The following is a 27,570-nucleotide window of genomic DNA, read 5'->3' as shown; positions in this document are numbered from 1 at the left end:
AAAAAAAAAAATCCAAGCGTTTATATTATTGGTGTTTTGTTTGTACTTTCTGGCTATTCCACTTATAAATAAAAAAGCAGCTGGGCGTGAAAAGCAGTCTGTTGAATCTGCTGAGCTAGAATCACCACTGGGGATTCTCTTCGCGAATATGCTGATGTGAATATCAAAGCTATATAAAAACACGGAATGAATGAGGAGGCCCCTCCCTTTAAGACAGACGAGTTATTACTTGTTTGTGCTCAGGTTTTTGTTTTGTGGTTTTGTTTGGTTTTGTTTTTTTTTTTTTTTTTAATTACAATTTTCCTCCCCAGCGTTGTGGGACGTGCCGAATGTGCGGCGGTGAAACGCCAGGCCGGTAAACAGGGCTCGCCCAGGAGGCGCCATGGCGGCGGGGGGGCTGGCGGGGCTGCTGCCCGCCCAGACACAGCTGGAGTACGCCCTGCTCGACGCCGATACTCCCCAGGAGAAGGAGAACTTGGTCTACCAGTACCTGAAGAAGATGGACAGCCGGGAGCGGGACCTGACGGTGCCCGAGCTCGGCGGAGGTGGGTGGCGGGGCCCGGGCGCGGTTCGGCGTCCCGGGCCCGCCGGGCGGGCGGCGGCGGGGACTCACCCGGTAGAGGTGGCTGAGCTCTGGCGCTCACCCTGCGGCGTTTTCCTTGGAGTCCCGCCACCTGTGAGAGCCATGCAGTTACGGCCCTCTTAGCTGCCTTTTTAAAAATGCATTTCTAGTTACAGGAAATGCCACTCCTGAAAGCACCAGGAGCAAACGACAAGAAAAAGGAACCTCTTTATAAATGTTCCTCATGCTTCTGGTTGCAAAACCCTGTTCTTTAAAGCCTCTCTTCGAAATTTCTAATAGCTTCATTAATTTTTTTTTTTTTTTTTTTTTAAATAAAGCCTTTCCTTTCTGTATAGTATATTGATATTTCCTGTGGTTATAGTAAGAACCTTACCAATTCTCACAGCTTTCTCCTGAGCTGCCTTGGTTTCACTGCAGACACTTAGGGTATTTCCCAGCTCTCCTTGCCCATGACTTACCTGTGCTTGTCAATTTCCATGTCCCTGATAGTACAAACAGTGCTGGAGATTTCACCCTCCTTTAGTGGTATGCCCATTTCCCACATTTCTCTATCTCTTCTTGTGTGAAATCAAACGTTGAGTCTTGTAAGATCTTGCAAGTCCTGCTCATAGTCCTTGTACCCTCAGTGAGGCTCCCTGGAGCTGTGGGAGCTCACATCTGACTGCAAGACAGACCCCTCAGGAGGAGAACTTCAGGGTTAAAATCACATGCGTATCATGGGAATGAATTCTGACTTGCAACCAATGGAACAAAGTGAATGTTCTTTTTGTCTAGACTTTTGTCATTAGTGTTGTTTCATTTTCGGTGCCCTGTCAAAGCTTATTGTCTCCTCTAAAAAGAGCTTAAATAGGCAGCCAATGCTTTTCATTCCTGTTATAATATTTTCTTATGAAAGGTAAAAAGAGGAGCAATACCATAGAATAAATAAGTTTCTCATTTCTTTAAAATATAAACAGTAAAGCATTGCCCTTATGCGGAAATATTGCATAAATTTGATAAATTATTATTTTCAACAAATCTGAATGCATATGTATCCATTTATATATATAAATATATGAACATAGAGACCAGTCCTCCTCTTAGTGAAACAGAAAACAAGCCTCCTGCTGGCTTCAGCAGCAATAACTTCTCCTGGGGCAGTAAGATCTTATTAATAGTTTGCTGAAACTATCAGGGTGGAAGTTCTGAGGATTTTTAGATTAGTTTAAAATGTAATCTTTCAAAAATGTAGTTTGCCTTGGCATTGTATCACATAAATCTGTTTCCCCCCTCCATTATTTTCATAAATGTTATCCTAGAATATTTCTTTCATATCTTGATATCAGTTTCTTATGGGATCAGAGAAATATCAATTACCAGTGAGAAAACAGTGTCTTCGTGTCTCATATCAAGTGGTTAAAATAACTGCTGGGGAGTACTACGGGGTATATCTGAAAGGGTTGTGTTTCTTCCCATATAACAGGATTAATTTATATCTGTCATTTCAAACTTTGAAAATTAAGATCAGAACTATAAACACAAAAATATTTCAGTCGTTTCTGAAATTAGTTCTTTAAAAAACTGTTGGAAAAGTCATTAAGAGTTTAACAGTTTTTTAGTTCACTAGCATTTGTGTGAGTTGTAAATAAACAGTTTTTACCTGTATGGCATTGTTAGCAGTTGAATAATATAAATCATGTTTTAAAATGTATGAAAATTGTTCTGAGGCTTGCATGCTCTTTCAATTAAAAGGCACCTATAGGAATATATAAACCACACTTTCAATATTACATTAAATCTTGTTAATAATATTTACTTTAACTTACTGATTATGAAGAATTGTGGAACGTAAGGATGAGTTGGATAAATATAAGACTTTTGGTTCGATTTTTCTGTTATACTTGCATTGAAAGCGATGTTGGATTTTTTTTTTAGGTGAACTGTACCAAGAACATTGTGTGGTGTTGTGCAAATGAGGGTGTGCACCTTTCCCTACCCTTCCTCTAACTGGGTATCACTATTCTCTGAATTCCAGATCTACAATGGTTAAACACTGAAGGTCCTATTTCTCTTCACAAAGACCTTTGTGGAAAAGTTGTGGTGTTGGATTTCTTTACTTACTGCTGCATCAATTGCTTGCACCTGCTGCCTGATCTCCACGCGTTAGAGCACCAGTACTCTGATAAAGGTAAAAGTGCTTTGGCTGGCTTGGAACAGAATTTCCTGGCAGTGTTGCAGGCGGAGTAGCTGAGTCACTTTGTTGCTGGTTGCTAAACAGCTGGCAAAATTTCAGGGGTGCCTGAAATTGTCTTCTAATCTTTTAAGTAGCCTAAAAAGGGTGACTGTGTGTACTCTTATCACATTTTTAAATGGGGTTAAATAAGGTATCTGTTGTGTCTGTATAATTAAAGAAACAGGATATGTGCTTAAAGCTCAAATCTGATATCCTCATAAATAAAGCTGTTTGCAAAAAGCTATGTGAGGATGTAAGATACGAGCTTAAAGTTAATCTGTGTCTGTGAACCTCTACACTTGGTTTAGGAAACAGCTGTGAGCAGAACATAGTAAAGGTGGTAGAACTGATATAGTTAATATTATTTGGGTTTTTTCTATTTTGACTGAAATAACATATGTAAGTTTGGTTTAGATTTGTTTTTTGTATTGGCATCACATTGTATACCATTAGTAGTCCTGTATTCTGGAGAGGGAATTAAGTTATTTAAATACACATCTGAGATGAAATCTATCTTCTCACTCTCTGAGTGAATAAAAGTGCAGGGTAATTACTGTTTAGAATGCAGTCTCATGTCATCATGATGACTTGTCAGAGATACACTGTGGTCTTACACAGAAGGTATCAGCTACTCACTTATCTTGGATATTTTAATAGACTGAACAGTGAGGTGAAAAACTGTGTTGCTTTCAGCCCTAAGAATTTATATTAAATATATAGATGTAGTAAATAACATTATGTTTAAGTTTCTGATTTTCCATTTGTGTTTCTGATTTTAATTTTGGCAGCATTTTTTTCATTTGTTACCTTTTTTCATTTTAACAACCTCTCCCCACAAGCTTTCTCTTTAAAACAATTGAACATTTCCTAACTGGTGTAGAAGAGGCTGGAGCACTTTGAACTGGACGTCGATTTCAAGATGAATTTTTTTGTTTGACTTGTATAAAACTTCCTGTCATCGTTGTTATTGCTTGATGAAAGTACTTTGCTTGTAGGTGTTAAACTCTTTCTGCATTTGAGCTATCCTAATAAGTTCTTTTTGGATTTGAGTTAGCATGTTGCTACAGGAACTAGAGTGAGAAAAAAAAGATACTTGGGATGAAAGTGAAGGTAAAAGGAAAGAAGAGCAGGTGTGTGGAACATTAATCTTGCATTTAATCTGTTAGGAAACAGAGGATAGCAGTTGGATACAGGAACAGATTAAGGTGCTTGTTGGTTCAAACAAAATGAGAAATACATTGGTGTTTTTCACTAAAGATCTCCCTTTTGGTTGTTTTCTGCTGTTTTCATATTTTTATTGTTGGCCTTTTCAGAATTATTTAATCTTTCTTTGTTTTTTTAGCATTACAGTTGTATGTATAAATATATCAAGGCAGTAAGAGTTGTGGTGTTTTAAGCCACCAAAAAATACTTCTTCACTAAAGGCAAACATGATTTGCTAACCACTAGGAGAAAAAAGAGAGTTGTTGACTTGAGTGGCTTGAGAAAGGTAAAAGCTGGAAGAAAAAACTAGAGTAGGAAGGCTGTCAAACATACCACAAATGCTTTAAGAATGTCTAGATATATTAATGCAGCTATCTTGATATTCAGCCTTATTCTGGAATTTCATTCCATTTTAGTCTGTTCTTTTCTTCACTTAGTAGAAGTCCCTTCAATTTTGGTTGGGTTAATTCTGAAATATGTCACCTTTTGAGTGCAAAAAAAATATTTTGGTGCAAAAGGTGCAACACCATTTATTTTGGCAGCAGCAAGTCTGATTAAATATATAGAGAAACTTTCCTTTAGTAAACTTCAGATTTGTAAACATAGCATTTATTTACACCTTTCATGTATATATTTACTGTGCTACAGATGTGGCAGAGGGTGCTGACCTAGCAGACACTATTAGTCAGAATGAAGACAAGCATCTTATTCTGAAAAAGCAATATCTCATAATGCATTTGGATGTTTAACGTATTGTTTGAATATTTGAAGGAATGTTGCCTATATTTTTCTGTATAGCGAAGAACAAACCTTATTCTTGCTATAGTATCTTTTTTGACTGTACATTGTGTATGTACATTTTTGATACTCTGATTACTTTTTAAAAAATGTGATTCAATTGCCCTCTTACATGGAGTATGTTGAAACTTCAGCAGTGTGGTTATCAGACATGAGGTGTCTGAACACAGGAAGCTGTGGTTTTAGGGTGATCCTAAACCATTATATCTATCACTGAACGTATCTACAGTTCTAGCGTCTGGAACTTCAGGAGATGTGTTTCAAAACGAAGCCTGCTTTCCATAGGATTAAATGTCGCCTAGCATCTCTATCTGATATGTTCTTGCTGCTATCTTCAGTCGTGCTATTTCTGTGTTCCAAGTGGCATTCAGAAAGTTATTTTAAACCCCAGTGCGTATTCAGTTCATGTTATCAGCAGTCCAGAAATGACTTCTATAAGAGGGAGTACTTTTTAATATTCAGAAATAGCTTGGCATAAGTCCAGTGTTGTGCTGTTTTAATCCTTCAAGTAAAGTGTTTTAAATGGTGTGCATATTCTTATATCTCAGTACAGCACCTGCCAGTTTCCACAATAGTTTTCGCCATGAGAGGATGTTGTAACTTATTTGTGCTATTCAGGTGTTAGTATAGAATTGTCTTTCTAGCTTTAATGATATTTTTGAAGGACAAATATAAGAGCTGCTGCTGATCCTATTACAGATTAAATATTAGACCTGCTGTTTAGAGTTCAGCAGTTAATGATACTGCTACTTCAGCTGTCTGAAATTGCAACATGCTGAGCCTATAGGATTGATAAAGACTGTATCAGTTATAATGAATTTTAATATTGTATCTGTGAAATTGTTATATTCAATTAAGTCTTTTACTTTGCAGCATCTCTTCCAGATGAGTGACCTTTCAGGAGGGCCATTGCCCTTGGCTGTGGTTTAAGATAAAGCATAACAATATTAGAGTAAGCACCAAATAGCAGAACTTGCTTAGTTAGAGATTCACTTTGCACATGTGCCTTTATCCTTTACAACTAAATTGTATTCTGCTTATCTAAATTTAATAGCTATTCAGCCAAACCTACTGATGTGATGTGCTCAGTTTACTTCATTTGGTAGAGATCATGCTAGTAAAACATAATTTAAAGCCCTGCAATAAAGGATGTAGCCTTTTTTTTTTCCTTTTTTTTGTCCTTTTTTTATTTGCTTCTAGAAAGTACTAGAAAGTGGTTTCACTAAAGGAAAGCTCTTCATTCTTTTTCTGTTGGGTAGGAAAGGCAAGTGGAAAATCTGGGGCTGCTCACATAATTGTCTACTTGGGGTGGAAGTGGATTTACTTATTATCACAAGGGAAAAGCATCTGACATCTGAGCCATAGATTTTTATTTCTCTGTTTGAATTTCATAAAAATAAGAAAATAAGCAATTCAAGGAAGCTCATAATTGTGTACTTTTGATTGATTTTAAGTTTGGGATTATGTATGCAGTGTATATAAGCAGAATTAAGTTACTTTATGCCTATGCAGCACCTTCTTACTAGGATTTTAAGTTCAGTTATCCCTGCTATGGGAAAATCTAAACATTTCATTGTCTTTATTAACCAAATATAGAATATATAGAATACTGTATTGATTTCAGAAACCTATATATTATTTTTTTTTTTTACTGTTTATCTAGAATTATGTATGCCAAGGTAACTTTGGGCTTCCAGAGTTCGCTGTTGCATTTGTGATTCCTAGTTAACTGTGGAAATGAATTCATTTTCTAAAACACCATAGTTGTGTATAGGAGTCAAAAAACAAAGAGATATTATAAACATCTGAGAAACAACAAAGTATCAGTTGAACTGCTACAGGTTACCCATAATGATTTTGAAAGTATCTTCTACCTTAGTATGAAGAATTTCAAGAACTAAGAACTGTTTGGGACATACTAAATATCGACCAGCTGGGGAAGTAATGGTCCTAAGGTTCAGTCATTTTATTGAAATGTTATTTCCAAGTGTCAGCATTTTGTATAGATGGCTATCTATATTCCTACTAGGATGTTATTGCTTTTTGTTGGTTCAAATACTCTTTCAGTCTAGAAAGCAGTCAGTCACATTGTGAGATAACTGTGCTTCATTTTTACTTTTTTTTTTTTTTAAATTCAAATACAAATATGTTTCAATGCACAACTTTATTTTTCCTTTCAGATGGTCTTATTATTGTTGGAGTCCATTCAGCAAAATTCCCAAATGAAAAAGTTCTGGATAACATTAAAAGTGCCATTCTGAGGTATAATATTGACCACCCTGTAGTAAATGATGCAGATGCAACACTCTGGCATGAACTAGAAGTGTCCTGCTGGCCGACTCTGGTCATCCTTGGGCCTCGCGGAAATATGCTGTTTTCGCTTGTTGGAGAGGGACACAGAGAGAAGTTGTTTTTATTTACTTCTATAACACTGAAATTCTACAAGGAGAGAGGACAAATCAAAGATAACAACATTGGAATAAAGCTATACAGAGACTCCCTCCCCCTGTCACCCCTGCTCTTTCCTGGCAAAGTGACTGTGGATGATTCAGGAGAAAGGCTGGTAATAGCAGACACTGGACATCATAGGATTTTGGTCACTCGAAAAAATGGACAAATTCTGCACATTATTGGAGGTAAGGGTATAAAAGTTTATTATAGCACTTTTAGTTTAGGATTAGATTGTGTTCACTGGGCCTGCTACACTGAGTCTTTTCTTAGAGGACCTAACAGTTTACATGCACTGCCAGAAATATTTTTTTCTACTAATATCACTTTTACTGGATATAGGGGTATATAGCATAGTACCGTCAATGAGAGGCTCTGTTCATGCAACTGTTTGAGGTATCCAATTTTTTTTCCTTGTTTCATTGACTAAGTCTTGTATTTTTGTGATGTCCAATATGAATTACAAAAAACACATCTTGTATTCTTCTGAAAGAGTTGCACACGGGTTTTGATTTAAGGGACTAACATCCACATACAGCAGCAAGGTAGGGAAAAGAAAAGAGACAGTAACACCTCCCTTTCCAACAGAAGAATGAATGTTGAATTGTGCCATGTGGGGAGGTTTTTGGAGGGTGTTTGTTGTTGTTTGTTGTTGTTTTTTAGATCAAGAGCATTCCTGTATAGGATCCCCTTCTGGTTTTTGGAAGAGAGGAGAGATATTAAGAACAGTGGCTTTGCACTAGTACATAGGCACCTGAAAATGAAGTTGCCTTAGTATATATTAAGAGGCCTGTTTTCTCACCAAAACTGAGGCCTAACATATAAACAAGTTATGAAAATAGTGAACGTATTTAAAATTTAGTTACATTTGATTCAAAGTTTATATTAGTAACATTTCAGCTTACAAAAACTAATCTTTTTAACTGTTTTTGTAAAATTACTATCTGCTTTACAATACAGATAAAGAAAATGTAGTTGAACTTGCATACTTTGTAGGCTTTACTCTTTCATAAATGAAATATTCAGGCTTTTCCTTTTTTATGCTGTTACAGTGGTCAGAGTTACATCTTGATGCATCAGGTACATAGCCATTAGGACAGTCCATCTGTGAGCAACCATAATAGACAGTTTTAGGAAGTAGCTGAAAGCCCAAATGGTTGAAAACAATGGTTCATTTAAGACTCACAGTTAGGACCTGTGTGCCAATGTGTCCTATATTACTTAGTCTGATATTGGCTTATTCCTGTCCCATGGCAGGATCCTGCAAACCACATGAAAATACCAGTGTCCTTGCCACTTAGAGAAAAAAAGAAGTTAGAAATCATCTTACTATTTGAAGTAAGAGTGCCCTGGATATAGAGACTAATTATCCAAGTTAACCTGATAAAGGCATTAGTCTTCATACCTTTCTCCTGCGGGAAGTACAAACAGGATTTCTTATGACAAAAGTGAGAGGATTTAATTTCTGTTTGATGTGTGAGGTGGAGTCTCTGCTGACAAGGTACCCGTTAGTGTTCTGGGACAGTCATGAAACAGCAATTCAGAGGAAAGTGTCCTGACCTTGGAGCCAGTAGCTCTCCTGTAGCACTGTGTTGCTCCCCTCCCTGGGGATGTGCACCCTGACGCTTCTCAAGGGGCACTCCTGGAATCTGACACAGCAGCACCTCAGTGCTTCATGGCTGTAAAGCTCTAAATTGTCTTCTGACAGCAGGTTGTAGAAGTTCGTGTATTTCAGTGACTCAGTTAAATGATTCAGTGGGCAGAAGATAATGCAATGAAGTCGATAATACAGTAGTAAATGTGGGCGTGCACAGAGGTTGAAATTACTATATTTGCATCATAAATCATGATGCACACATAACTCATGTATCTAAATGTCTTCTGCTGACACATACCACTAATGCACTTTAAATGTTACTCCCAGTGAAATACGATGCTTGCCTTCATACTGTCATATTCAGGTCATGTTTCTTTCTATTTCTTGATTGTTCTGTGCAGAAGACTGTCACTTGGTCTGTCTCACTGTTCTTTTGTGTAATTAGTTCCATGTCATCTTTTTCATAATTGTATTTATGAATGAGGAGAAGCTGCTAATCAAATATTAGTTTTATTTGTGATTACACCAAAACCTAAACCATTGAAATGGAGATGACTTTGGGAATTAAGTTTTTCCTGCTGGCTTTGATGTAGTCAGGAATAAAAAAATAGGGAGTTTTTAATTTCTGTCGTCTGTTGTTGCTGTTGTCCTTCAGTGCAAGGGAACAGGAGCAATTTAGATCCCTGCTAAGACTGCTGTTTGGAAGAGGAGCTTAAAGAAGCAGAGAACTTGCGGAGAATGTGTTCAAAAATTAGTAGCACCAGGCTATTTTAATTACATAGCACAGTGACTAAAATGAGACTACACAAAATATTAATAATGTAAACTGCACAAGGTGCTGTGAAAGCATTTCTTAGAATATGTAATTCTCTTACAGGTTTAAATGCATGCAGTCTATTTTAAGGGCTTTTTTTCTAAAATTACTTTTGAGTTTTGCTTTGTTTCATTTATAGGTCCAAACAGTGGAAGGAGAGATGGAAGATTTTCAGAGGCAACTTTCAACTCACCACAAGGGATTGCTATTAAAAATAATGTTATTTATGTAGCTGATACAGAAAATCACCTAATTAGAAAGGTAAATTTTCCGTAAGGAAATTCAAAATTTAATCTCCGACACCTTATACTGCTTACACAGGGTGAAAATTTACACCAAATTAATTACTCTCCAAATACCCTCAACAGCAGGAAGGAAATTTGGTGCAGTGTCTTACAAATAAATGCTTTGTGCAGTTTATTTTTTAAAGGGCTACATATAGTTTTGTGCTTCCTTTCAAATGTAGCTGAAATGCATTACTTGTTCTAGGGTAACTTGATTTTTTTTTTCCTTAATGACTCTTAGTTGCCTGTTATGAGAAATGTCTATTCTTAGTACTGGAAGCAAAAATTGTTTTTGTTTCACTTCCAGTAGAATCAGATTCTTTATATTATATAGAGATGGGACATAATGTTACAGTATCTGAATTTTTGTGTCATATGCCTGTAGAAGCTTAAAATAAAACATCCATATCCATTGTCCACCAGAGTATTTCTCTTGAAAATGTTGATGCTTTTTTCTACAACTGCTGAGCAAACCTTGACAAAGTGGTGTTAAATTTTGGTGCATGTGGAAGAGAATTCCAGGCCCGTGGTTTTCCTGCTGCCCAGTGCTTCACCCTTTCTCCCCATGTTGGCAAGCATTGTGGTAAAATTAGTTATTTTCCTACATAAACAAATACCTGAAATTTGTTAGGATTTGGGGTTTATTTTTTGACATCTAGCTCAAATTATCTATAACTTTAGTCAGGGTAATGCTGTACATTCAGTGTCTGTAATTTTGCTTCTTGTAGATTGACCTGGAATTAGAGGTGGTGACCACTGTAGCAGGCATTGGGATACAAGGTGTTGATAAGGAAGGTGGAGCAAAAGGAGAAGAACAGGCTATCAGCTCTCCGTGGGATGTGGTCTTCGGAAATTCAAGTATTGTATCAGCTTTTAACATCTCATATTTACACATACATGACTGTTTGCTAAATGATTTCCTGTTTTGGTAATAGTCTGACATATGAAAAAAATTTACTTTACAACTGATTTTTAAAAAAACATGTTTTCATATTCAAGTGACAACTGCAGTTCTGCTTTGGATCCTGAAAAAATGTGAACTGTTACTTGATGTGAAGAAAAATTCTTCTGTAGCAGATTGTATTGTTACTGTGTCGCAATAAAGAAGGAAATTGTGTTTGCTTTGTTAGGCCAGTGCTTTAGGCCAGGATCGCTTAAGAAGCAACTGCGTTTTACAGGAAGTGGGCATTGAAAACCTGCCTGGACACATTCCTGTGTAACCTCATCTCCCAGCAGGGGGATTGGACTGGAGGTCCCTTCTAGTCCCTAACATTCTGTGATTCTGTGATTGTTTAGAAGTTCCTTTCCTTGACTATACAGACATGACTGACCACTTGTAAATATCTGAGCTTAAGAAATAAAAATAATTTTAGTTGGGGACCTCTGTTTGTTCCTATTTAGGTGACACAAAATCATTAGACTCAAGATCATGATAGATTCAATCAGATGGGAGAGGAACACCTCAGAAATAACCTTGCAAGCATCAGAGGGTCAAAATTAGATCTTTGTATAATAGGATGCAAGAATTGGCTTCTGAGGATTTAAGTATCTTTCTTGATTCACTTAGCACACACCTGAGCCTGACATCACCTAACTGCCATGTTTTCAATTGTTATTGACTCTGAGTTGATATTCTGTTTCTCCTGTTTCCATTTCAAGATAATTTAGAAGGTGCAGATGCCAGTTTCTTAACAATGACAGAACAGTGCTTTAATGTGGCACAAAACCCTTACGTCAGCATTTCAGGCATAAAAATTGACTTCAAGTATTTGGATTTCTTGAATCTGCAGATGAATGGGGTGATAACCTTAAATTAGAGGTACTTTGCAAGGTTAGTAAATTAGAACATTTGGCTGACGTGTCAGCATTTGTTATCTTGGGTCAGTAACAAAGCAGGAAAACACAGATTTAGTTTGCGGGAACATGAATCTATTTCGTAAATTCTCTTTGTATAGAAGTCTTCTGGTACAAATACATTGTCAGTATGAACATTGGACCTCCAGCAGCTTCGACTACTTAAATAAGCAACTAGCATTAATTCTTCATTTAACACTTTTAGCAACAAACCTACGGGGCACTTTTTTGAAAGCCTTTGTCAATGATCCTTACAGTCTGTGTTAAACATATGAAATCATACTTGCAAGAGAAAGGAGGAGTATCTGAAAGAGAATCTTACCAGATGTGGGTTGCTGTTCCTGAAGGCATGAGTTTTTCAGAGTTTTATCCAATCTGATTTTCCTTTTGTGAACCAGCAGGCTGTTGTGTGACTAGATGGTAGTTTTCATCTCTGTGGGATGTTATTGCAGAGCTGTTCCGCAGATCAGCAAAGACAACAGCTCATAACTCATCAGTGCCTCAGAAACTCAAGCTTGTTAACAGAACTATGCAAAATATCCTATAATTTTACTTTTTATTTTTCGTAATACTTCTGCATCTGCCAGTATTTGAATACCTGTTGATAATTTTTATTTTTGAGAGCTCTGCTTGTTGAATGTTAATTGATATTATTATTATCAACATGAACATAGTAATCACTGAATTAGTCATCTGTAGAGGATTAGTCAAGTGCACTATTCAACACAGACTGCTGAATTTTTGTAAGTGTTTACATAAAAACAGATATCCTGAATTCACTCTGTTCAGATCTTTTCATATTCAGTTAGAACCTACCAGTCAGTTGTTTATTTAGATCTCTAGAAAATATAATGTAAACTGACAGTTAAGAAGAGATTAAATCAGTTTAACTTCCTTCTTTGAGAGAGTACTAGGCCAAATTGATAAAATGGTGGTGGTGAGGTTGCTTTCAGTTTCTTTTTAAGATTTTTTTTTTTTTAATATGGTTTTGTGTGAGTAAAGTTAGCTAGGAAAAAATTAAATTGCTGTAACAGCTATATAAAACTCCTTAGGAAACTAGAAAACTCCTCCTATAAACAGAGAGAGTTGTCAAAACGGAGGGTTCTGTTGAGTAACATGCTACCAGGAGCCTGTCCCAGAGCACGAAGCCAGGGCTGTGTCTTGTAGTCTGCAAAGCGTTTGTCTTACAGCACAGATACTGCCTTGAACTGCAGTGACTTTTGTAAGTTTGTTCCCAGACATCAAAAGAGTTTGTCAGCACTGCAGCAGAGTTTGTCCAAGTTGTACTGCTACTGCAAATTGCTTGAGCCTAGTGGGATCTTGGGTTACTGTCCACTATGTCACAGGATGTGTTTGTTATTCAGTAAATACACACAAAGCACAGTGTTGTAGGGAGTCTTCACTGCCCTGAGGAGTGACCCAGCCTTTGGTTGGTGATGCTGTTGTGCTGTCCTGCAAGTAGAGACCCTATTTTCAGCATATTAAAACTGGTTTGCCGGGTCTCTTTAGGCATTTGGATGGATGAAGTAATCAATGAGAGTTTCAAACATTACTTTTGTTTGCATCCATGCAGCAGTGCCCATTTTTTAACATATGCTTATGTGTATCTCTGTGCTAGTTGCCAGGACATCATGTACACCTCAACATCTTAGCTTCGTTATTACAGAATTCAGAAGCTTGACTTCTGTGTTAACTGGCATAGCATGCAGGAAATAGCATCATAGCTTCCGATTTTCCTTAACTCTGTGTAGCTTAAACTGTGTACAAGATGCATTTTTTTCTTTCAGAAGATAGGTTTATGGGTTTTCTATTTTTTAAACAAGTAATGCTCCTGTGAGTTTCCTTTTATAATGTCCAAAGCTATGCTATCCAGAACATCAAAGAGAGAAAAACAGTTTAAGCTGTTTATGTATTGCACTGGACAGTATTGAACAGCTTATGCTGACCATTTTCAGTGTCTCAAGTGGAAAGGTTACTTCAAGTGAAACTTTTTTCTGCACCATTTATATTTCTTGAGATTACTGCTACATACAGTTTGGAGTATGTGTTGATCAATTCAGAGTCTTCATTGTTTGCATTTTAAAATTTTAATGTATAATTTGTTGTGAAACAAAAAATGTTGAGGTAAAGAGTTATGAGGGTGCAGATAAGTTAATATTCAGAACAGATATGACTAAGTAGCATGATTTCAGGCATCCTCATTGTATTTCCCTGAGGTAACAGGCTTTTGTTTCCCCATTTTATACAGATGCTGAAGTCTGAGGCAAAGAGGTTAAGTGACTGTGAAATACCGTTTAAAAGAAAGTTGGCAGAAATGTCTGTCTTTAAGATAGGGGGGTTAAACACATGCTAGAATTTTCCAGGATTCAGGCAGGCAGTATTCTTCCCTGTAATCTTTTTTTTTTTCCCTTTAGTTGTGCCCACTGAGCTTGTGTTTTACCCTCCCACTTTTAACATTCTTGAATGAACTCCATAGATTAAGTTCTGGCTTCATTGAAGTTGGTGCTGAAATTTACATTGACATAGATTGTGCAGGAAATACAAGGGGAGGGCCAGCAGCTCTAAAGTACATTATTAAATTACTGTGTGCTTTTTTAGCTTTCTCTGTTGTCCCCTTCTATTTTTATTCAGTGGGTGTTGAAAGCAAGTGAGACTTAAATGCACAGTTGATCTGAGCATGAAATGTTCTTGATAGCTGCATTCTTGCTAGAAGGAACAGGACAATGACTTGTGCTTGGTGACATAACCGTGTGCTTCACATTCCAAAATCTGGTCTTAAATTGCATGATTGTCATCTATTTATAGAAACTCCAAAGTACAGTAGTGACCATGTTTTCAGAAAACTAGTTGGAAATTTTTATGTCAGTTTAGGTTTTACATAGATATTATTTTAATGAAAATACAGTACCTTATACTGGTACAATTTTTATAGAAGGTAGAAGTATGTGAGATCTTTTTTCTCTCAGTGTTTTTGCTAGAGGATTATTAGTACCACTGCATTCCAGAGGAAACATTATTTTTTTCTTAATTATTGATGGTGATTTTTCCCTAATTTTACAAAAAATACAGCAATAATCCCTTCAGCAGTAAGCAGTAAGCACTTCTGGGTGAGCTCAGGCTCTATATGAACAGTTTGGATTTAACTGAAGTTTTCACATGTCCTAACATAATTTGTGTATGGGTTCTGTTATCCTTAAGAAGCTTTCATACTTACTCCTAAACTGGAATTTCTTATTTTTCCTCTAACCATTTGAGAGAAAACTGAGGAGGGATAAACTTGCGGAATTTTTGGGTTTTGTGCGATCAGCCCAACAAACTTTATCTCCACAGGAAGCCAGTTAAACAGCTGACTGAATGCTCTGATTCTGTATTCCAAGCCAAAACTAGGAGATTAAGGAGGTTATGGTGCTGCTGAACAGTAATAGCATCAACAGTGATTAATATTTCACATGTTCACTATAGAAATAGGTCAAGAAATTAGATATTTACATTAGTATTTTAGTATAAACATGCCTTTGACAGAAGCATATGAAGGCTGAAGTCTGAACATGAGGATGCAGTTGGAGTTGTCACTGAATGTCCAACAGTAATCCCACACAATTTAGTTTGACAGATTCTTTTCTAGTAAATTGAACTTCCCTACCTCCTGACAAAATGCTTGATGATCGCTTTCTGCAGTAAAAAAGAAGCATTTGATTAGCAGAGTTACCGTCTTAACAGATGTCAAACTTAGTAACATTTTGAAGTCCGTGATTTGAAATGCCCTCTATAAAAAGTTATGATACTTGTACCTGGATTTATGATTTCTCATTCTCTTTGTTCTACAGTCTGTAGTCTTTTTCTGTGAATTAAATGTCTGCTCATGCTAAAGGAGTTAAAACTACAAATCAAATTTCTAATCACTACTTCAAGTACTAGATACTGTTTTTAATGCAGAATTCCAGATGCAGAGTTGCTGAAAATAAACATCCTTGACAAGTCTTACAGAGTCTTTGTCAGGCATGCGGGGATTGAATGAGACACAGTTTTTAACTGTTCTCATTTAGTGCTGAAAGTGCTTTCAAACATGGAATGTGGGCGTTGGGGGTCGGGGGGACCAGTGCTGAAGTACCTCAAGTGCTTTGCTTAGATAGGAATGAACAAAACGTATAACCAGTCTTAACTTTTTCTATAGTTATAGTGATTTATCCTAACACTAAATAATCTAAACTAGTTTTCATGTTAACAAATGCTATCATTTTTGCTTTGTGTTTTTTGAAGTATTTACTGCCGTTAGAGTCAGAAAGCCTGAGTTGGAAAACTTGGGAAAGAAAGAGAAAATATTTCTTTATAGTCAGAATTTTTAGCTCCCTATTGTATGACACCCCCTTAATATCTACGTCCAAGGATTTTCCCTTGGTGAGAGGGCAGGTGTGTTAACTAAGGAGGAAAATTCCAGAAGCATTTTGTTTCATAAGGGGTTATGCTGTTTGCATGATGCAACACTATGTGAAATAGTGACAGGTAGCACAGGGAAAAAAGAAGAAATGTAGTTTTTACTCCTCCAAAAAGGATGGTGCATACTTGTAACAGTCCAGACTCATGGTGCAAAGGCATTCCTTTGGGGCTTTGCTTTCTCTGTCTCACTGAAGCAGCACAATGATTTTCTGGTTGTTCTGACAGTCAGATTTGGATTTAATTTGCCAAACTTCCGTTGACTTAACTGAAGTCAAGACTTGCATTCACACATGTGCATAGGCAGCGTGCCTATCTGTAAACTGAAGGGTGTATTGTATAACCCTTTTTTTTTTTCTTGCCTCTTGAGTGTTTCCAGAGGATGAGTGTACCAACAGACTCCTTCCTTTTTATTTCTTTTTTTAGAGATAAAATTAGTAGAAAAGAATAACATTTTCAAACTTACATATACTTAGAACATGTCATTGGTGCCAGCCACAAAATGTAATTTTGATTGCCAGGCTTTTAATTCCCAGACTGGAAGTAAGCGTGCAGTCCCCAGACAGGGAAGCTGAAAGCGTGGGCAGTCCTGGCAATGGAATCTCTTCAAACAGATACTGCTCTTGACTGGTACGAAATTAAGTCTTTTTTTGTGTGTTCACATTGACTCACAGTTAATGGTCAGCAGTGTCACTGAACTATTTAAAGTTGTGTATGTGTGCAAACAGGACTGTGAATTCTTAAAACACAGATACATAGCAGAGGCAGATTCTGGAACGGAATATATAACGTATAATAACTGAAGAATCATATACTATGGAACGAACACCAGTGCATGCAGATCTCTAGTTCATTATTAGTGAATCTTTATAACATGAGTATATCACATTTGCAAGCCATACTTTGCTTTGATGTGGGCAGCACTAAAGATAAGAAAGCACATACCCTAATAAGGAGAAACTACACTGGATTTTTAAAACAGCTCAAGATAGGTTGGAATGTGGTGCTTAACTGAATAAATTTAGAAGATTTGCTTTGTTCTCTTATGGGTTTTTTATTATAAATTCTTCAAAAATAAATTCTTTCCATTCAAGGATGATAAGGAGTTGTGATAATGATGGTATTACCATAATTTTAGCATGCTAGTTCTTCCTGGCCCCCTTCTCCTGTGAGAACAGTGCAAGGATGACAATGGTGACATGTCCTCAAACTATTTAATCCTCAAAGAAGAGTTTTTTCTGTCTTTTGTTTCAGAACGTAAAGAATTCAACTGTGTCGTGTCAGGACCATTGTGTGATAAAACACTTTAGCTGTGCAACTATAGGCAGCATTTTTCCTTTTCTAATTTTATATATATGGGTTTTTATTAAAGTTCTGACATATTTTCCACAATTCGGTATGCTTGTGCTGTTTCCATGCATGCATCCATTCTCCTTGTTCTAATTGCCATCCAGTAGAAAATATTTAAATTGCATTAAAATTTGTGATGGTTATGGTACTCTTATTTTTCCTGTCTTGTTCTCTAGTTGTAAAAAGGATCTTCTCTCTATTGCTCTTACATGTTCAGTAAAATTTGAAATTAATAGCAATACTTTTTGCCTGTGTCTCATATTTGATAAGCCTTTCAGTGTGCAGAATTAGAGTAAGAAGCCCTAACAGGTGAAACATGGGCCCAATAGAGAGTGTTGAAAGTATTGCCTTCACCAGGCAGAGATATTGAAAAAATATTTTATTTAGATCCTTGGGAAGAGTACAGAAGAAAAATAGCAGGGAGTGCTTGGTAGATGAAACACATTCTCTCTCCTTCTTTTTTTTTTTGTTTTTTTAATTGTTTTGGTTTAGTTTTTTTTTTTTTTTTTGCACTTGTTTGTTCTTTTTGGGGGTTGTTTTTGTTTTAGTTGTTTGTGGGTTGTTTTGGTTTTGTTTATTGTGATTTTTCCCATGGCAGAAGGTGAGCTGGAGTATTGGGGACAGAGGGTTGGTTTGATGATTTCTTTGTTTTATAAAACATTCCCAAAGGTTTTTCTTTTCATCCGTTTTTATGCATCAATTGTTTTCAAGTTTCAGGGACCCAGGAAGACGATGTTTTATGGATAGCAATGGCAGGCACTCATCAGGTATGGGCCCTGATGCTGGAAGGTGGAAAACTACCAAAGGGAAGGTAAGCAGCTGTAATTAGAGACGTGTGTAATTGCTCTTTGTCGTGATAAACAACTTTCAAACCCCAAAGAGAGATAATCAAATTACACTAAAAATATTTTTTCTCAGCCTGTACTTAGCTTGAAGCTTGCTGCTTCTGTTCAGACTTAAAAGTCGTGTCCTTTAAAGTCGGGCTGCTTTTTCCCACATCTGTTAGATGAAATGAAAACTATGACTTGGCAAGGTACATTTGTATAATTAACTGTTACTTTTCCTTGTGTTTGCTGAATTGTCTAGTGATAAATGGTCAACTGAGATGAAATAAAGTTAGCACAAAGGCATTGAATAATTCCTTGCGCTGCAGTACAGTTGGTTTTGTAACTCACAAGTACTTGTCCTGTATCTTCTGCTTATGCATAATGTCTGAAGTACTTCAGACCCATGCTTGAACTTGTGTGCTATTTTGCTATTTTCCTTTAGTGATTTAAAGAAAGGAGTCTGCCTTCGATTCGCTGGGAGTGGGAACGAAGAGAACAGAAACAACGCATACCCACACAAGGCAGGCTTTGCGCAGCCTTCGGGTCTTTCTCTGGCTGCTGAGGAACCATGGAACTGCCTTTTTGTAGCGGATAGCGAGAGCAGCACCGTGCGAACCATCTCTCTGAAAGACGGAGCAGTGAAACACCTTGTAGGAGGAGAGAGAGATCCATTGGTAATCACTTCAAACTCCCCCACACTGCCCTACTAGTATTGCTCAAGCCTGACCTGGAGGAACCACTTTTGGGGTGAGAGGGTAAATCAGTTTCCATGGCCATCAATTTCTTAACTTCACTGCTTGGAATGCAAACATGTGCAGGTTGTGATGCTCAGGTTGTAGTACAGATTGTTGCTCCTCAGATAACAAATTACATGTTTTTAAAATAGCCAACTTGATTCAGCATTGTGTGGTCATTAAAGCCAGCTGGATTCATATTGAGAACTGAAGTGTAAGAGTTTCCATTTCCATGGTTAGCATCCACACTTCACATTTTCAGTATCCTTGTCTTTAAGTTGTCTTGATTTTTTTAAATTTTATTTTAAGTGAGTGATTTCCATTTAATTACAATCATTTAAATTCATGTCATCATTGAGTAATCAAATGTATTAATTTAATAAAATACTTTTTCAGAATTTGTTTGCCTTTGGTGATGTGGATGGAGTGGGCATAAATGCAAAGCTGCAGCATCCCTTAGGTGTAACATGGGACAAGAAAAGAAAACTGCTCTATGTAGCAGATTCCTATAATCATAAGGTAAGTATGTAGTAGCTTGTTATATATGGGCTTTGCAGTTTGTACTACTGCAAAGGATTCTTTTAGAAACATACAGAGTTTGTGCTTGGTTCAGTTAAGCTGAGTAAATAAATGATACAAGTTCCTTTGTGAGTTCTTTTTCTTTCCTTCCTTCCCTTATGGGTCTTTACCATTGTTTTGCTGTCACATGCTGCCCTGTTGATATGATGATCCCTTGGGGACGGTGAATTTAAAGTGCCAAGTTACAGTTAGACTAAAGACCCTTATATCTTTCCCAAGATGCTGAACTAGGGCAAGAGAGCTGGGAATGCTTAGTCAGGGATACTGCAGGCCTGATAAAACAGGGAGTACAAGAGGACTTGCTTTTCCCTTAAAAAAGCCACCCAAGTTTTGAGAAGTGGTGTGGGTTGCCTACATGGAACTCTGAGATTAGAGGGATTGTTTTGCATGATTGTTCTTATGTGATGTTGTATAAGCTTTTGTATCTAGGAGGTTGTTAACTGTACATTAAGAAATGCATTAAAAGTAATTTATTTTAATTTGCAGATAAATTCATAACACTAAATACTTACTGAAATTTATGTGGCAAATGAAATTTTGTTTCAGGTGCTGTGTAAAACATTATACACTTTTTTGCTATTACTTTAAGTAAAAACTCATCTATTTTTAGCAAAAAAAGTTAGATTGCCAGTTTTGTTATGCTCTTATTATTTTGCAAATGTTTCTAGAAGGGCAACAGACACAAGTAAAACAAGTCATTCAACATACTTTTATACCAGAGGGGTAGGTGCCTTTGAAATTATGAAAGAGAACACTGAATGAAGACCAGAAGAAAAGGTAAAGTCCAGTAAGGAATGGTGGGGAAAAAAGATGATGATGGATGTCATTTCATAAAATATAATAGGACACACACTTGGTAGCTAAGGTACTCAAAGTTAGTGCTGTTTTCTGAAAATGTGGGGCATAAGATAATGCAGAACTTCTAAATCCTGGTGGGGTTTTTTTTCAGTTAAGATTTTTGTGTCTCTTTTAATCTTAGATTAAGGTTGTAGATCCCAAGATGAAGAACTGTTCTACCCTGGCAGGCACAGGAGAAGCAGGCAATGTTATCGGTTCCAGCTTTACACAGTCAACTTTTAATGAACCGGGAGGTTTGTGTGTTGAAGAAAACGGCCGCTTGATGTATGTTGCAGACACAAATAATCATCAGATTAAAGTGCTGGATTTGGAAACAAAAATTCTTTCCATGGCAAGTAATACTTACTAAACAGGCTGATAGTGGTGTTTCTTGATATAAATTACTATTACAGACTTTGGCAAGTAGTATAAAAATCATATAGGTAATAAACTTTTGGGGTACAGTAGCTATATTCACAGAATGTGATGATTTGGCAAATAAACATTGCCTGTCAGCATAGTTGTTGACTGCTTTAGTCTTTGGAAAGGCAACTATTGCATGAAAACAAAGAGATGAATGATTCTCTGGAAAATAACAATACAGAAACATGAGTTATTAAAAATACGTTCCAGTTTTTCAGTATGAAAAGCATTTCATGAGCAATTGCCAACTCCCTTTATAACAAGTAGACGTTGAAATAGATCACCAAGTGCTGTAATTAAGCCATAAGAGATGGTTTGGGGAGGTCAGTGACTTAAAGCAGGATACATAGCAGGCTTCCAAGTTACCAATTCAAAACCACTGTCATAATTGAGCACTGCTGTATTTGCTTATAAACATGAAGGCAAAACAAATTCGTGCTCCTGTCCATCTTATAATGGCGCTATGTTGTCATGTTTTCGTATGTATATACATATATGTGAGTGACATAATGGTCCAGCTGTCTTGTATGTTTCTTATGTTTAATAGTACACGATCTTAATGTGTGTTTAAATTTTCATATCATATAACACGTTAGTGGCTTTTCTGGGAAAATGTCCTTTACCGTGCAATCTGCACAAATCTCTTGGATTTTATTACCAAAGCATGCAGTTCACTGCCAAATTAGAAGAAAATATCTATACATTTTATTTATAGAAAATATATAATGCAACCGTTAACATTTTAAATTAAGGGATACTCTAAGTAGTGGATGTTCTAAAGTAGTCGTGGATTTTATGATTTTGATAGCAAATATGATTATTATTTGGATTAATCAATATTATCTTTTCAATTTTAAAAAAGAATTTTGTCCTTCCCTTTGTCATTTTCTTGTTGCACTCTGACAGAAAATTTCTGTACAATAACCATATTATCATAATAGTTTTCCTAGTCCATGTCAGCTTGGAAACTGTGGTTGTATTGTGAAAGCCTATTTGCTTTCGGTACAAACAAAAACAAGTATTTTGTTTGATTTCTACTGACAGTTGCCTATCCTGAATCCAGAAGTGTGTGATGTTCCAGACAACCTGCCTGCGCAAAAGGATAAAGTAACAAACCTTCCAAAACTGCCTAAATCTGCACCAAATGTTCAACTTCCTTCACTTACAGTAGCTCCTGGCCAGACAATTCAGTTTTTATTAAAGTTGACTCTTCCTCCAGATTCAAAACTGAATGAAGAACCACCCAGTTCCTGGTTCATCACAGCAGAAGGTAAAGTGCTTGTGTTGTTTCATTGGATGAACAGAAGTAAGTACGATACAGAGTGGGTTGTATTGTGACATGCCAGCAATAAAAGAGGTCTCAGTCTGATGAATCAAAATCTCCCTTCCAGTCCTGTATTCACATTTGACCCTGTGATATAATACATTTTATTTAGAATTGATACATTTAACAGTTGGAGTTGGAAGATTAAAAAAAAAAGCATCTGATAGACTGTTTTTCACTTGAATTAATGCATGCTGCATTATTTCTTTTAAACTTTCTTGGAACAAGCTGCCAGCGAGGGCTTTCAGAGGTACTGATGCCAGAACAGTTGAGCTGTTTGCTCCTTAGATGCCCTCTCCAGTGTCTCTATGAACAGCTTATCCCAGCCCTAATGTCTGGTTCTTGGACCATGAAGCCAAAGCATATTCCTGAAAGACATTCCTAAGACATTCCTTTTTTTTTTTTTTTCTCTTGTCTCGTCCAGAAAGTATTTTAGGTACTTTTATACCTAACTACTTTGAACCTACCGTGTTTATTTCATATTTCCATATTTCTGCTGGAATATTTCTTATGTAAGAGATAAATCGTGGTAAGTCAAGGCAGCAGAAATGACTGGCCTTTCTTGCCAGTTCTTTTGCTGACTTCCTGTGTGACCTTGGACAATTCTTTCAGTCACTATGTACCTTGGTTACTGTGAAATGGGAATATTATTCTTATATTAGAATAATGGAGATATTAGTTCTTGTTATGGCAGTTTCCTGAGTCTAAATCTTCCAACTGAAGTGTTCTAAAAGAGCACATGGAATGTTCACATGGTGTGCGATGGGAGTGGTTTAATTCTGGCCATCGTTGCTATCCCTTAGGCTGGAGATTAGTATGCTCATAACACAACGGGTAGAATAGACTTGTGAGTGTTCCCTAAAATTCTCTTCAGAACAAAAATAGCACAGTTATCTAAAACACCTCCTTGCACAGGCTGACCATTGGTGGCTGTTCAGACAGGCTGGTCTGGCTGTACCCAAAAGGGAGGATCTTTTGGTGCCCTTGGCAATACTATGTGAAAGCCACTGTACAAAATAATCCATATTTTTCTACATTCTTTGTGGATTGAAACAGTTTTGCCAGTTTATTGAGTTACTCAGGTGTGACTCATTTGCTTTAAGTTTAGTACCTTTACACTCTAGGACAAAATTTTTTATCTCACTGGAATGTCAATACTTGTAAAAAGCATCCTATAGTAGGTGCTGGGTGCCTAAGTAAAACTGCTACCAAAAACTAGTGTTCTTGAAGGAGGGAGAACACTTGGCACTTGGACTCTGTGAGACATTTCTGACTTTGTCAATAAACATGTTTTCTGTTAAACTCTGGGCACCCTGAACTAAGTGATGCATGGCATAGACAACTGTTACCTCTGGGAGGAAGTGAACAAGAGACCCACTAAGGCAGTGTAGAGCAGAGAAAAGCTTAATTGACTGTTTAATGAGTTGCTAAACAGTTTTTTAGAGAAGACGAGCCCACAGTGTAATTTTCTTTAGTTTCTGTGTCAAGTTTTTGATGTTGAAATTGCACCATTTGCACCTTCAATAGATTTTTTGAAAGCAATAGAGAGAACATTTATATTTCAGTTATGTTCACTCAGTTGTTGCACTGCATTGGAAAACATTTGTTTTTAGAAATGCTGCTGGATTTTAAAATTCTACTTATTTTTAGTAATTGGTCTCTGGCTGAATTTACATGCCATACTGGCTTTTACAACGGTAAATACTTGCTAATAGTTATCCCCGCTTGCAGATGCAGTTAAACTGATCTGGAAATAAACATCTCCGCGTCTTTTAACTGGTCTTTTTTTGGCCAGTGTTCAAAGTGTCCCTGTAGTAGCTTAATGAAATTGATTGCTTTTAGAAGCAATCAGCAAATACTGTACAGGCAGTGCAGTTTGTTTATGTCCCTCATGATTTAAAGTAGTTTCTCATCCCAGATTGTGATTTTGGAGTACAAATAGACTATTTCCAGGAGAGTCAGCACGCTTTGGCCTACAGAATCTCGGAATATTGTTGAAGCGAAGATATATGTGATGGCTTCAAGGGTTAGTAAAATTGGAGAATGCAAGCAACCTAAACTCAACATGTCATTTCAAGCTCATAAATTCTAGAGCCAGCTTTTAGGTATTTTCTGAAAAATGCCAAAAAGAGCACTTCATCCATCTCACAGTAAAATAAAGAATACAATGCAATGACCTAGGTACATGTTTTGTCCTGTTCATTTTTCAGTTCACATACTCTTTCATATTTAAATAAATGTGGAACTCAAGATCTGTTGTAAGAGTCAGCCTGAGCATTGCTGAATTGCAGCAACCCACTTGTAAAACCAACACTTGTGTTTGGAAATGCTGTAATTTACCTTCAGTTTAGTGCATTTATGGCACATAACTTACCTGGAGTATTAGACCGCTGATACAAATGTATAGCAGCTGTTAATTGAAGGAGTTTTGTTTGCATATCTTAGAATAAATTCTAATATCCTTTTAAGAGCATATAGGACAAATTTTAGATCCATTGCATTTAAATAAGATGTACTCTGTATATACCTATAGTCCTGAAGCAAAGCTATGGATATCTCCATCTTTAAGTGACTGCTAAAGAAGCATTTGTAAATTACTTTTATTTTTTCCACAACTGGAAAAATCAGGAAGGGAGTTTTCCCTAATGTTGCATATGGAAAGAAAGTCCATGTTGTCCTATAGGTAAAGCTGGTGTTTTCTGTAGGTTTCAGATATGGTCTTAAATATCCTAATGATAAAATTTGCTCTTCTTTTATAGATAATACCTGGTTGCTTCAAGGACAGTGTCCAACTGGAGAAATAAAGGATATTTCTCGTCAAACTACCATTCCCTTTCAGTTACCCAGGAGCTGCCTGTCAGCTGAAGCTACCCTGGCTATCAAAGTGTGCCTCTACTATTGCAGCAAAGGTAGCAGTGCCTGCATGATGAAAGGAATCTCGTTCAGTCAGCCTTTACAGGTAGCTAATACAGACCAAGACAGCTTGGCTCAAGTTGAGCTGATCCACACGTTTTGAACCAGCAAACCCAGAGGCAGCTAATTTCTTACTTTATTTTACTATCCACCACTTCTGTAGGAGAAAAACTTCTTTCTGTTTTTTATTTTCCCGTAGCTTGTGACAAAGCTAAGAAATTATGTACTTGGTAAAATGAAGCAGAGTTCCCTACATCTTAACGTGAAAATTTATCATCACAACCTCATTTCTTTTTATTACAGTAGCAGCAATAATATTGTAATACTCTAGACTCTGTTGCCAATTGTGAATATATTGGATGTATACCAGGCTTAGCAATGAGCAACAGTTTTCAGAGTCCTTTTGAAAGAGCTGGTGTTACTTTGTGATGTTACTGTAAGAAGTTCTTTGCACTGTATGTACTGTTGAAAGAGCTACATCATTTTGGACTAACACTTACAAATTCCTTTTGTGCCCTTATTAAATTTTAATAGAATGTCAAAACTAACAGCTTCTTTCTCTAGGCTATAAAAGAAGCGTCTTGCTTATTTTTCTGCAGCAGCATTTATGACACATATATTTTGAAAATACATCTTAAACTAGGTGCGGCTCTAATTTTATGTAAACCGAGTGTTTTGCTTAACTAGAAATGACTGCCTTATATGCAAACGTAGTTTCATGGAAAAATTCCTGTGAAAGGAAGTGATCAAGTTCCTACAGAAGAATTTCATGCTGATTTCTAACAAAGAATGTGCCTCTCTAATCTGTATATATATAAAGAAAAAAAAACCACAAAACCATGCTGGAGTTTTTCTGCTACATACCAATTTACATTTTCTAGTGAGTGGTGGATAATGGTTGAATATCAAAAGTGCAAAAATTAAATGTCAACCATTTCAAGCAGGGTGAATCACTTTCTCTTCCTACTGTTATGGTGACTCTGTAAAGACTTGACTGAAGACTTCTGCCTTGCAAATGCATAATATTAAGAAGAATATTATACTCCTCAAGTATGATTCAGAGTCTTTCAAAGTTACTATTAGTTCCCCCATTTGTAATAGTGGCTGCTGAACCAGAACTATACATTTAATAATGGATTATTTGCATTCATGTTTAGAGGTTCTGAGTTTTGCTAGAAAAGTGGTAGCATAACCATTGAACAAGATGCTTAGAAACTGTATTACAAAATTCTGCCTTTGGTGGTTAAGTGTTTCGCAAGTTAAATTCCTTCAATTTGCTGTAGTAAGTAGCAGCAATATGGTGGGGTGGCATGTCTCTGCAAGTCTTTTACTTGAAGAGTTTCCATAGTGCTTAAGTGGTTATTGGATTAGGATGTGTGCTCTGGTCATGAGGATCAGTTCTAAGACGATGATTTTAAGTTTGAAGGTAGTATTTTTACATACATTATGAAGTACAGTAGTGAAGAATTTTTATATAATCTTTTCTAAAACAATCACCGTTGTTCCTGACACCTGTCAGTAAATCTGCAGTATGATTTGTTGTTGCTCTTTCTTACTGAAATGTTGGTCATGAACCCGAGAGGCTTTTGTTTTAAGGGAACCATATGGACTGGTGTGGTTTTTCCTTCCATTGAAATGCCAGTCTGTCTGTGAGTTCTCTGTGTACCAGAAATGGTTATTATCTCACCTGTCAGCAAGGCAAGGCCTGGGCTATTCTTTTTCTTGTGTTTGTTTTTTAAGCGACTTTTTTAATGCAGTGTTTTCAGGTCCTTTCATAAGCCTCTCAGTTCTCACATGCCATTTTGAAGAAGGAGAAAGCTTTGCTGCTTTGTTCACAGATTGCAAATACTATTGGAAGGATGAAGGTAAAGAAACTGCTTTGGGCATTTATCCTTTTTTTACACTTTAGTACAACTCACTCTTTCAGCATTTTTTGTTTGTTTAACTTCAGATAGTAGCCAGGAAACCTTAGTTCAGTGTCCAGCTAGCTCCCAAATTTTCTGTTGCTTACTGAAAAAAAAACAGAAGCTCAGAACAACAAACCAAACTGTTACAGTTGACTTGAACATAAAATTCAGCAGATGGATTTTTTTTTTCTCATTTTCAACTAGAATATGGTATTTGTCTATTTCAATTGGATGAGTTCATAAAATTCTGCCTGTATTCCAGTATTTAAAGGACAAAAAAGTCAACAAATCTATTTTCTTATTGACACTTTTAAATTAATGTATTGCTGTAGGGGAAAGACTGTGTATTCCTAACTTTATTTAACTGTAGTGTGTAATGTTTAAATACGGTATTGTGGATATGTTTTCTATCTAAATGTACATATATAAATGTGTGTTTAAGTGTCATA

At 36.6% G+C, this 27,570-nt stretch overlaps 1 protein-coding gene across 1 annotated transcript; it reads left to right on the top strand.

Annotated features, from left to right (window-relative positions):
• Window positions 1-192: 192 nt before the first annotated feature.
• Window positions 193-27,570, top strand: NHLRC2 (NHL repeat containing 2). The gene is made up of 11 exons (XM_065066971.1): window positions 193-545; window positions 2,598-2,750; window positions 6,977-7,432; window positions 9,795-9,916; window positions 10,668-10,797; window positions 18,289-18,388; window positions 18,847-19,078; window positions 19,535-19,657; window positions 20,697-20,906; window positions 22,022-22,247; window positions 25,061-27,570. Exons 1-11 carry the CDS (start codon window positions 383-385, stop codon window positions 25,315-25,317), a joined length of 2,172 nt encoding a protein of 723 aa, XP_064923043.1. The 5' UTR covers window positions 193-382; the 3' UTR covers window positions 25,318-27,570.

The sequence above is a fragment of the Columba livia genome, chromosome 6 (assembly GCF_036013475.1).
Source record: "Columba livia isolate bColLiv1 breed racing homer chromosome 6, bColLiv1.pat.W.v2, whole genome shotgun sequence".
Taxonomy (NCBI): domain Eukaryota; kingdom Metazoa; phylum Chordata; class Aves; order Columbiformes; family Columbidae; genus Columba; species Columba livia.
This window is presented reverse-complemented; position numbering and strand designations above follow the sequence as displayed.

Excerpts from the sequence above, each read along its gene's own strand:
- NHLRC2 (XM_065066971.1), top strand. The coding sequence starts at position 383 with ATGGCGGCGGGGGGGCTGGCGGGGCTGCTGCCCGCCCAGACACAGCTG. Across the intron at positions 546-2,597 it reads GGTGCCCGAGCTCGGCGGAG|ATCTACAATGGTTAAACACT; the intron begins GTGGGTGGCGGG and ends TCTGAATTCCAG. Across the intron at positions 10,798-18,288 it reads TGTGGTCTTCGGAAATTCAA|TTTCAGGGACCCAGGAAGAC; the intron begins GTATTGTATCAG and ends ATTGTTTTCAAG.